The sequence below is a fragment of the Pocillopora damicornis genome, chromosome 3 (genome assembly GCF_964200805.1).
Source record: "Pocillopora damicornis chromosome 3, jaPocDami1.2, whole genome shotgun sequence".
NCBI lineage: Eukaryota > Metazoa > Cnidaria > Anthozoa > Scleractinia > Pocilloporidae > Pocillopora > Pocillopora damicornis.
Window position 1 is genome coordinate 17,764,610 of NC_142672.1, and position 11,591 is coordinate 17,776,200.

The 11,591-nt window shown below is 35.4% G+C and overlaps 2 protein-coding genes across 6 annotated transcripts in view; one reads left to right on the forward strand and one right to left on the reverse strand.

The window, feature by feature from the left end:
- Nucleotides 1-38: 38 nt before the first annotated feature.
- On the forward strand, nucleotides 39-7,519 carry LOC113679045 (mitochondrial genome maintenance protein mgm101 homolog). 3 transcript variants are annotated; one of them, XR_016184564.1, is made up of 7 exons: nucleotides 147-234; nucleotides 1,112-1,173; nucleotides 1,347-1,453; nucleotides 2,406-2,509; nucleotides 2,947-3,150; nucleotides 4,110-4,926; nucleotides 5,606-7,519. XR_016184564.1 is itself a non-coding variant. In XM_027195980.2 (5 exons), the coding sequence occupies exons 1-5, from the start codon at nucleotides 50-52 to the stop codon at nucleotides 4,269-4,271; spliced, it is 762 nt and encodes a 253-aa protein (XP_027051781.2). In that variant the 5' UTR covers nucleotides 39-49; the 3' UTR covers nucleotides 4,272-5,283. The 3 variants fall into 3 exon arrangements, 1 of the variants encoding a protein (XP_027051781.2); XR_016184563.1 differs by lacking the exon at nucleotides 1,112-1,173 and having other exon boundaries at nucleotides 41-234; XM_027195980.2 differs by lacking the exons at nucleotides 1,112-1,173; nucleotides 5,606-7,519 and having other exon boundaries at nucleotides 39-234; nucleotides 4,110-5,283.
- LOC113679046 (uncharacterized) overlaps nucleotides 6,227-11,591 on the reverse strand; it is a 13,076-nt gene continuing 7,711 nt past the window's right edge. For 2 of the 3 annotated variants that reach the window (XM_089198863.1, XM_089198864.1), the window contains 3 exons: nucleotides 11,069-11,386; nucleotides 8,026-9,835; nucleotides 7,301-7,437 (listed from right to left, as the gene is read on the reverse strand). In XM_089198863.1, coding sequence (XP_089054989.1) covers nucleotides 8,027-9,835; nucleotides 11,069-11,386 — 2,127 coding nt within the window. In that variant the 3' untranslated portion in view covers nucleotides 7,301-7,437; nucleotide 8,026. Of the gene's footprint in view, nucleotides 7,438-8,025; nucleotides 9,836-11,068; nucleotides 11,387-11,591 lie in introns of all 3 variants that reach the window. The other variant, XM_089198865.1, reaches the window with a different exon arrangement.

Genomic DNA, 11,591 nt, shown 5'->3' on the forward strand with positions numbered 1-11,591 from the left:
CCTCTGATGTATGTCATTTCCAGTCCTCCCTCATACGTTAAAATTCAAAATGGCGGCAATACCAAGACTTCTCCTCAATAGGTTAAATGTAGGCACTTTGGCAGTTTGCTTAACTCGTGCACGAGTTTCAACTCGATTTTTGTCAAATGATCAACATAGACCCACAGAAACAAACACATCAACTGAGGAAGACATGATGTCTTCTGTGTCAACAGCAAGTAATTCTTTTGAGAGGTAAGTTGATTCGTATGAACTCAAATGCACTGTGTGGTGTACTGGTGGATCCCCTAAGTTGCTGATCAGAGTAAATTTAGGAAAGGGCTTTAAGAATAAAAAAGTGTGGAAAAAACACGATTTTCGAAATATTATCACGACGATGTCAAACTGTCGTATGATTTCGCTAACATCTTAACAAAGATACGCATTTCTGTACTTTGCACAGCTAACCCAAGCTGCAGTATTGTGCTAATTTACTTGATATTATATGGAGATGTTTGAACGTTCGAATTACCTCCTTACCTTAGTTTTCAAGAAAATATTTGAAATACTCACGGTGTCTTCTTGTAATTCTTAGTTTGTAACCCCCTGAACGAATATAAGCGAATTGTGGTGAGTCATGACTATCTTTCAACACCATCAGGGAAAACTTAAAATTTCTCATGGGAATTATGAGAAAATTCGAGCGTTCAAATGTCGCTATATCATCTCAAGTAAATTGGCATTATTCAGTAGCTTTGATTACCTCTGACGCAGGATTCTTTGATAGGTTATACTCTAAATCATTGCAATAAATGGATTGTAATAAATTTTCAAAGCTGTTGACTTATTCAGGTTTAACTAGCGGAAGATATGCATATTGAACTCTGGCTTTTGTTTCAGTCCACAATAGTTTGGGAAAGAAAGAAAAATAAGAACTTTTGGATTAATTTTTCTGGAATTATTTTCGAGAAAGGATGGTGGTAGTGTTAAAAATGTACATTTATGACTATCTACATTGTATATACCATGTATTTTAGCAGGACAGTGGTTACATTTTCCCCCAGAAACTTATACTCAATATTCTCTCACACTTAATGCCTTAATGATAAGATTCTTTATCTTCATTGCACAGTTTGTTTTGTGTTGGGGATTTTGATTGTGAGGAGTTGTACAAATGCTTGGGCTGAGGATCATGTAAGTCTGAGAACTTAAAAAAAAGAGAGAGGGTCATAGATTGGAGATGTTTGTGACACTTTCTCATAAAGCCATTTCTCAAGATTCATTCCTCTCTCAGAGAGGGAGACAGTTGCTGTGTGTAAAAGACACTGAGTGAAAAAATTATTCAAAGCTTGTTCAATTTGTGTTAGGTTATCAGATGCTTTCTCTGGTGCAGCAACAACACCTTTTAGCCAAGAAATCATTCAAGTTCTGATGTCACCTATCAATGAAACTGATGTTGAGATCAAACCAGATGGTATAGACAAAAACATTTCCTGTGAATATTTTTAATGGTAACAGGAGGCACTGATGTCCAATCCAATCTATAATATTACAAACGATGAACACAATCAAATTTTCGTGAAGCAGGAGCTGGTTTTATGAAAAAAGTAAACAGTGCCAAGTTTTTTTACCAAGTACTCAAAACTATGAAAAATGACTTTTAAACACATTCATAAATAAAAAACAGTATAATTGACATTTTTCCACAAGAAAAGGAACCCAGTAGTCTATTTAATAGTGCATGCAAATGGCATATATCATCTAACAACAAAAACATGAGGCATTAAGAGTTCAAAACATTGTTCACTGATAAGCTAATGTGTACACTGCCAATTACTTGTGAGAATTTTGTTATGGTTTTGACGAATAGTTGTATATAAACCAGTGGCTAGTGTGTGCTCAACTTTGTTATGGTATTTGTTCCCAACATCTAACAAAGAAAAGCAAGATAGATATGTACCACTTAAGCTCATCTGGTGGTTCAGGCAATCTTCAAATTTAGTACCACCGGTTGGTTGTTATGTGTAATATCAATTCTTCCCTTTTTGAATTCAGTAACTTTTGGTTATGTACCAGCTGCATTTAAGTATATTAATTTTTTATTAAAGATTTAAAGTTATTGACAGGACCTTTCCTATGATTGTAATTTAAAAAGTTGTTAGTTTCTAGCTTTTTTGAAAATTTAATGGAGGCTCATTTGACTATATTGAATTGCTGAGTTTGTGTTTTCTTAGTATAGAAAGTATTTGCATGGTGATATAGCATGAGACATCTCACTATTTTTTATTCAAATATACTGTTTCCTTTTCACTATTTTATATATGTTGTTGAAAATTACTAGTACCAACTCCAACCTTAGCAAAAAGGTGTCTGATTGATGTGAATATTTCATTTAATTTTAAGTTTCTAATGCTATCTTTGTGCAGGATTGATTTATCTTCCTGAGATAAAATATAGAAGAATACTTAATCAAGCATTTGGTCCAGGTGGATGGGCACTGGTGCCACGAGGCGAGTCTCTTCAATTTCAGGTAGATACCTTCAAATGAAATAGAATGTTATTTTCAAGTTGTTGTTTTTACTTTGAAAGCCACTGGACTCAGAGACTCCTTGTATGAACATGTGATGGCCTTATTTTATTTGTCTTTAAACAAGAAAATCAGGTGTAAAAGCAGTCTGACCTGGCTATTCTCAATGAGATATCACAACATAAGTAGCCTTCAAGCACCCTAATTTTAATTTTATAAATCACATTATATTTACAGACAGAGTTAGTATCCTGTTGAAACTTAACTGAGAGGAATTTTTTCTCATTTATTCCAATTAATTCATTTCTTCACTCATTTGTTCATTCTTCATTTTGGTGCCATTTAAGGTTATGAGATACTTGACTTTGTGATATGCCATAACATTATAGGAATACAACATTAATGTGGATGAATGATCTATTATCTGTTTTATATTTTAGAATGATAAAGACAACAGCCAGCTAATTGTGCGGGAGTATGCATTATTTTGTTTGGGAAGATTTGTTGCACAGACTGTTGGTGAACACACTTTTTATTCCTCTAATAACATGGTGTATGGAAAAGCTATGGAGGCTGCCAAGTCTAATGCATTGATGAGATGTTGTAAAGACCTTGGAGTTGCCAGTGAGCTCTGGGATCCACAGGTAGAATTTGCTAATTATTTAATATTTATTTGGTAATGATCTATTTTAAGGTAATTATCTTGCTATTGTTAACAAGAATCCTTTGTAAGATTAATTAAGATAGATCCTCTGGAATCCCAGCAGTTTTGACCTTCTTAATGAGAGAAAATTTTGTCCTTTATATGATAAACAGGTTATCACATGTTTCCTGTGTCATTTCTGTTTTTCAGACAGGTAAAGACACTTCCCTTGTCACTGGGCAAGTCAGGCAATTTCTCCAACATTTGAAACATGCATGATATTAATAAATCCTAAAGTTTACTTGGCCCTACATGATTACCTTTTCTAACTTGACCATTCAAGATACAAGTAAACATAAAAATGCCAATTAGCACAATAGAATGCAATTAAGGAAATTTCTTACTAGACTGTGGTTTGTGATAAGATTGAGATGAGGATCCTCTTTAGGATTTGTAACTGGTGTGTTCCACATCCTAAATTATTATTTCACACTCGATTTCATCAGAAATTATTTAATATTGGGTTATTTGACACTTCTGGAAAGACTGCCAATGCAAAATTGGTCTTACTCTACCTGGTGATATCATGTCAGCAAGGTCTTATGGGACATGTTATCCATAGCTGATAGAGGTCTAACTTGTACTTTAGACCATAAATGAAACCTATGAGTGCATGAGGAAATAATCTAGGAAATAATATAGGAAATGTGCTTTACAAAGGGATTGAAGTACTTCATTATGATGAATATTGATCAGGAATATTGCTGCTCAGAAGGCAGGGTTATTTCTCTTATGTGATACATGAAAAAATGTGGTGGAAAAAGAGAAAAATATCTTTACTATTGCTTTGATTGCTTGCCATATTCATGTCACACTCCCTTTGTTATTTTTCTCTCAATCTAAAGCATACATGTTGTGATGATTCAGAGTATGTGTTTTATTTCATTCAATCTCTTATAGTTCATCATTGATTGGAAGGACAAATATGCTCTGAACACATGGTGTGAAAATGTGCGAACAAGAGATAAAAAGAGGTTGTGGAGGAGAAAAGACAGAAAGTCAACACATGCTTTTCAATACCCATGGAAGGAAGTTGCTCAGCAGGAGAAATTATTTCAGTAAAGTAAACAGATATTTTCAACAAATCACTGAAGGCCAATTTCACAGGACAGTCAATGGTGTTTACACAACACCAACACTTACACAAACAGTTAATAACTCTGACAGTTTTGTCCCAGGCTAAGAAAGGATTTCACGTCGTCAAACAATGTTATTGGACCTGTAACATTTTTTACCTACTGTAAATAATGGTAATAGGACTGAGAGGAGTCTAATTTGGTTTGCTATTATATGAGTGCTTGACAAAATTGGACAACTGTGAAGCAGGAGTCTATTTGTTAATCATTAGTTGGATGACAGAATTGGACGACACAAAGTCCTGTTACCAGTTAATCAAAACTATGACAAAATCTGAGAAAGAATGTAGATATTGGTTAATATAAATTTTCATAAAAAACAACTGACAGTTAACTCGGTAAAATGTGTAACTACAGTCCGCACACATGGCACATACTGTCTATTTACACAGGTGTGATGTGTCAACTGTCCTATTACTCTGTCCAATTACAAGCAAGACACATACACTGTCCTATTAGTGCTCAAATCAGGCTGGTCATAATCAATGGCATTCAAGAATTTTGTTATAGTTTTGATTAAAGTGCAGAACAGCTACCCACAAGTCATGGTGGTCAACTGTTCAACAATAAACTACCAGCATGTCAGCAAAATTGCCTTCTAACTACATTTGAGTAGTTTTTCTCAACTTTTTTCTGTCTTCAGATGGCAAAGTAAGGCATGTTATTGAATAGTTAAAAATTCATAGACAGAATTCAGAGCCCAGATATTTCATGTCAAATGAGTTGATAACTTTAATACATAATGTCCATAGAGATGTACATGATGTATTACTGAAGTACAAAGATGCAACAGCACCCAGTAGTTGTCAAGTGTGTAGTATAAGATGTTCAGTCAGGGAAGACATGACCTCTTTTGATGTTCTTATAGCCAGTTATTAATCTTATAAGGCAGGAATCTGAATGTACACATTTCATTTGCATTAAAAATCATAACAGCTGGTCCTGGAAAAGTGTTGTTTAATAAGTGTTATAATAACAAAAAAAATCGTTTTGCATTCTAAAATGACTCATCAGCTTTTGGTTTTCATATTCATGACATTTTCTTTCAACAGAGTTTTTTATTTATTGTGAAAGAGGACTTTTTTGTGTGATCTTTCCTAATATGGACAGCAAAGCAGCATAAAAAACATTTTGAAACTTTTATAGTTCAGTAACCTTGAAGCACTGGAAATGCACATAAAGTTTCAGGCCTGGAGCATTTCAGCTTTGAGCTTCTATATCAAGTTTTTCTAACTACTAATTTTTTCATGTATCTGACAGGTATTTCAATAATGAACAAACAGAGGAAGGAATCTAGGAAATTAGAAAAAGAATGGACAGGACAAAAATGGATTTCATCATAGAACCTAAAGCAGCTGAAATGGGTGGATTGAGGGTAAGGGTTACTGCAAAGGGTACAGCAAGCCTCAGGGAGATTTTATCAAAGTTGTATTATTAAGTACTTAAAGTAAGATGAATGAAGTTTCTTTGTGAACTTCTGATAGGCATTCCAATTTTCATGGTGACCTCAATATCTAAACTTCTTTGAAAAGCACTGAATTTTTTAAACTGAAAAATTAGGCAGTGAGTATTTCTTAATAGATTATATGAAGAATACGACTTGTGCTCTAGAAAAATTTATCTTGGGGTTGGGATATTAATAGAGGTGTGATTGTGAAATGAATGCAGACTGAGATAACATAACTTAGCTGCGCAACAAGATATCACTCACTTAGAAATCAGAAAAATCCAAATAATTTTGATTAGCAAACAGCATTTATTGAAAGAAAAGTCACACAATCAAGTCAATAAAAGCATTACATTTTTGCATGATTTAAACAGTGCATTATTGTCTAAGCTTATAAGGTAATAAAGAGTGAATAACAACACCAACACTGGTAAAAAAAAAACAATGTTTGTTGAAAAATGAGTTTCTACCATCTTAAAAAATGTATATATTTTTTTAAAATTAAGAATTTTTCTCCACTCAAATTACAAAGAGCTAGCTATTCTCTAGGTTTTGGTCTCAGAATTAATATTCAAAAAAAGTTTTCTTGCTTTACAGTTGGGGTATTTAAAGACCACCAGAAATTTCAACTCTGTACACTTCTCAGTGACACAAGTTTACATGGTAGTCCATGTCTTGCTTCTTTTGATTCTTTTCCCTCATTTTGCAAAGTGTAGTCATTGTGCATTGAATTAATCTGCGGTAAAGTAAAATCACACCTTGAGTTTAATGATTCCCTTTAAGTTGATCAAGGATCAAGATTGGTGGTGGAATCAGTATTATCTTTAAGGAGAAACATGTAGTCACTCTTAAGAATTGGCCAAAACATTTACATAGTTACTTTCTGATCATTCCTTGAAAACAAAGGACAAATGCTAAAAAAGCAAACCTCTTCAAAATCAGGGGAGTCCTTAGGCATGAATGGTCAATCCTGGGGAGTATCACTCTCTTTGCACCACAATATCAGACAATAACTTCAAAGCTTATAACTACATGTAACAGCTGCTAGGCTTGTGAAGATAAGGTAAAGCCTAAATTGTATAAAAATGGGCCCTGTAATTGTCAACTCATATGTTTACATTTTGATGTGTTTCTGGATCAGAGTCTGGCACAAAGTTGCCTTAAACAATCAATCCATACCTATCATTTATTTTAGGTTCAGAACTTGGAAGTGCACAAACAATGACCAAATTGAACACTAGTACCATTTAGCAATTTTCTATAAAGTTTTTAGATTTCTCCCCCACAGCTTTGGTTTTGCTGTGATAAATCTGTTTTTTTTTTCAATTGAAAGCAAATCATACCACCAACGGAGAAAAAATGCTGTTAAAGGTAAAAATTAATCTTCAAGAATAGTAGTTATGTTTAATATCTTGTTGTTTTCAGTTACTCAGGTTACATGGAAATTTTGATTGCACTTTTCATCAGCCTGGGTAGCCTTTTATGTGTTATATTAGACAACACCAAAGTGAAAATTTCTGTAAGCAGTCATCAATAATTAGAATTAGAAAAATTAATAACTTTATTTATACTATGATGTACCAGGATTTCAGCTGCAATTAATACTTGAATTATTGCACACAGTTTTCTGCACAGGTCTGCCAATCTGAAATGAAAACATAGTCTGTTATGAAACATGTTATGTTTACAGTGCCAACTGAAACATTAAAAAATAAGACAATTATCAATCAGTCTATTTGACGTAAACTCTTCAATATCTTTCCCTGATTTAATTTATTGATAGAAATGAATTATTGTAGTTCATTACCTGCATGAAACAGTGAAGATAGGAAATAGATAAATTAGGTAAGATAAAAGCTGCCGCTGACTAATACTACATATAATAATCAAGTTCAAGCTCCTATTTGCAGGTTTCTTTAACTATACCGTACGTACCCTAGTCGCCAAAAAAAGTAATATTCCATGTTAAAATAAGCAATTACTATATCCCAAAGCTAAACTTGGATCACTCAGTTTTCAATAAGCCATTTCAAAGATAACTCAGATAACCCCTTCTACCCCAAAAATGCAACAGTAGAACGTTTTTCCCTCAAGAAACGTTTTTGTTTTAAAACTTAGTCATCGTTGACTTAGATGATGCTGATAAGTTATTACATGAATGTTACAAAACCACTTGCAATTCCATTCCATTGACAACCTAACTAAACAAAACCTGTATTAAGTATGACTTTACCTTAAAAGCAATCCGCGCTTAGTTCCTCATCTGCCTCTTTGACGGCTTTTGCAACAGAGTCGTTTATTTCTTTTATTCTGGCTGGATCTTCTGGTGGGAGAACTTTCTCCATCTCCTCTTCAAACTGCTTGATCCTTTCTCCTACCTTCTCATGGAAAGTATTCTGGGCCTCTGATACCAACTGCATAATCGCTCTTTCAGCCTCTTGACTTCCTTCCAGAAGCTCTATCCTCTTTGCCTCAATGGTTGCCCTGTCTTTTTCTGGGTCCAAGGCGATCAAATGACCAAGGCTGGCCAATCGGCTCATCAAGTGATTACGTGACACCTCTACATAGGTGTTTGAAATGGACCAAACAACATAAGAGGTCTTATTAGCTTGACTGACTTGTTCGTAGATGAGGTCACGCATGAAATCCGTGTCAGTGTAGCCCTTAGTCAGCCTTCTTTCTTGGGCAACTTTGGAATATTCAACAAAACTTGTTAGGCTCTCCTTTTGACACACCTTGATGATGTTGGTAATACACTGGAAGAACTCCACCAGTTTCTGCCACCTTTCGCGTACTGAAGCAAGAGCCTTGATGCCTTTTATCAATGTCTCTCTTATCTGGTCAAAGTTAGCAATCTTCTCTGGGCTGAATTCCACAAGGCTTTGAAGAACTTTACTCAGCTCCTTGTTGCTCTCCTTCAGCTGCTTGTTTCCTTCGTCATATAGCATCTCTTGTTTTTCTAGCAAGCCTCTCGTTTCAGCAATTTTAAACCGTGCACTTTCAACTGCCATGTTAGCAGCACTTGATGATGCAGACTTTGCAGGGTCAGCCATGTTTCTTGCTTGTCTTGGTGGCTTGGTGTAGAAAGGATTGGTCTGTACTTTTGTCTGAACTTTAGTGCAGAACTTGAAGATGTCATCTTTTAGTTTCGATGCTCTTTTAGCAATTTTCTTCATCTTATCATTAGACAAATTGAGGTCTTCCAACTCTTTTTCCGCTTCCATGCATATCTCCAAACCTCTTGACAGCAGTTTTAAGCCTTCCTGGTCGTCTTTACTTTCTTGCTCGGTGGACCAATCTTTTTGCAAGCTTTCCATTTCAAGTCTTGTCTTTTTAATGTCTTTGGCTGGCTCGCCTCCATTACTTTTTTCTTGAAATGTCGCAAGAACTTCCACCAACTTGGCTGAAAAAACTTTCATCAGTTCTGCTTTGACTAATGCTTGCGTTGGTAATTTCGAAACTCTTTTTGCGCTCTGTTTTTCACTAGGATCCACCCTCAGATTTGGGTCTGCATGTGATGGGGCAGACGACGAGTTCATCCCTCTCGTAGCTACTGCAGAAATCACTGTCTCAGCAGCACTTGTAAAAGCTTTTGTGATTCCCTCGACAAATTGCATACCAACAAGGTCCCATCCACTCGGCATGGAATCTACAGCCTTTTCCCACTGTGCTTTTGCCTCTTTGACTTGTTTGGTTAGCTTATCTTGTTCTTCTTTTGCTCTTTCTATTTCTTCTCGGACCGATTTTTCTTTGGTTAAGGCAATTTCTCTTTTCATTTGCAGTTCTTCTTGGGTTTTTTTAAAATGTCCCTTGGCAGCTGAAGAAACCTCCAGTAGCTCACCAGTCAGATGCATTACATTCTCGAACTTGCTCTCAACTGCTTTTGCTAATTCCAAGGATTCTGAAGCATTCTCCTCAATTTTCCTTAGTTCGATGGGAAGGATGTCTTTCACATCCTCCTTGCTTCCAGAGACAAGAGTGCGAACAACTTTCTTCACTTGCCCAGGTACTTGTGCAGAATAGAGCCGGATGGTATCCATATTCTTATAAAGTTTCAAAAAGAACATGAATATTAAATTACATACTGAAATCAAACGATGATATCAGCAAAATGTTCCATATCAAGCCCATTGTGTACACACTTTTATCTGAGTCCATAAACTCTTTACAACTGCAATTAAAAAAGTTGTAACATTCAACTCTGATATTATGTCTGTTTCTGATTGTTCAGACTTTGAGAGTTACTAAGAGCACTTTTGAATTTAGTAATAACCCCAAGAAATTACTGGTCTTTTAACTATTTTGAAATTGATTGGCCAATAAATATCAAGTTGAGCTGTTTAAGACTACAATACATATTTTTAAAAATTCTGACAGGTGTAGGGGTCAAGAAAATTGGAATTTTTTTCTAAGAATTCCCTTTAATATTACAAATACCAACACCGAAATGTTTGATCTCATTCTCATTAAAATTTGCTCTGATACATCATATTCAAAAGGGACATGGTGATTTCGATGTAGATGCCGCCAAGGAAATTGAGTAAGGTACAAATTCTTCTTGAATAACAGGAAGGCACTATACACTTTGAAAAAAGGAAGAGAACTAACACTTCTCTTTCGAATTGACTGAAATTAAGAGTGACTGACTTATTGCATATCAAAAAACTTTTTTTTTTTTTAGTCAGAAATGTGAGGTTTTCTTTGGAGGCTGATGTATTGCAATGTGTTTTGGATTAGTTGTGATTAACTGTTATCTGAATATACGAGCATGTTTTTTAAATTTTCTTGCGCAGAGATGGTATCTAAATGACATTTGAATATGAAATTTGGTTTCTGCAATGTCCTTTCGCTTACTAAGAGAAAAAAGGACGCAAAATCTCTTTGGACACCAAAGGTTCTTTGGGAAACCTGGCGTTGTCTGTATTTTTATTATGAAAGTCAATTATTTTTCGTTTGTTTTTTTTATAAAGATATGAACATTTGCGACGTGATATTTTTTGTCACACCAGAACATATTCTTGTTTTTGAAAGAGATCTAAGGATCATCGATGCAGATCTTCTGATAATATTATTTTATCTCTATCGACTTTGTTTAAGGTCATATATTTTGGTTACAACACATAAAGGTTCGATTGTGTTTGCTCTCTTGCGTATACATATACCTATTCAAGAACTTATCAAAGCTAAGGGCCCTCAGAAAGAAAAATCTAAGGAACAATTGAGTCACGACCTTTAGTTAACCAAATTGAGATGATGTTGGGAACCAAGAATGATACCTTATGAGCCTCATTGAAAGCTCGCCACCCAGCGTTGCTCACTTGCACCAGACATGCTCTAAATGATCTTGGATGCTGGATGAACTGGAAACCGTCCTTCGGCTTTTGACTTTCCAGTGAGAAATCCTTTTCTCCAGCTATCAGCATCAGTTGCCCCAGAAGTGCGATGGACATGGGTGCTGGTGTAAGGAATTCTGCCCAGTTCATGCTAGGAGACATCATTAACAAAGCTGTTTCATTCTTGTCTTCTCCTGAGTTGGCCCTGATCATGGCCTTGTTGACATCCTCTATCACAGTGGTGCTAGGCTCAGCCATGATCTGTTCATGAAGATACCAGAAACATTAGACAAGAAGCGCTTAGAAAGAACTGAGGGAAATCACTAAAGAATTTGAGTAAATGGTAAAAAATGGGAATTTAGCAATGGACAATCCACGAGATGGCTCTTCTTGTCCGCCGTTTCCATATGACGCCATGTCGGGAACGGGGTTGAGTAACTGGAGAGCACCACCACCACAACTTTTA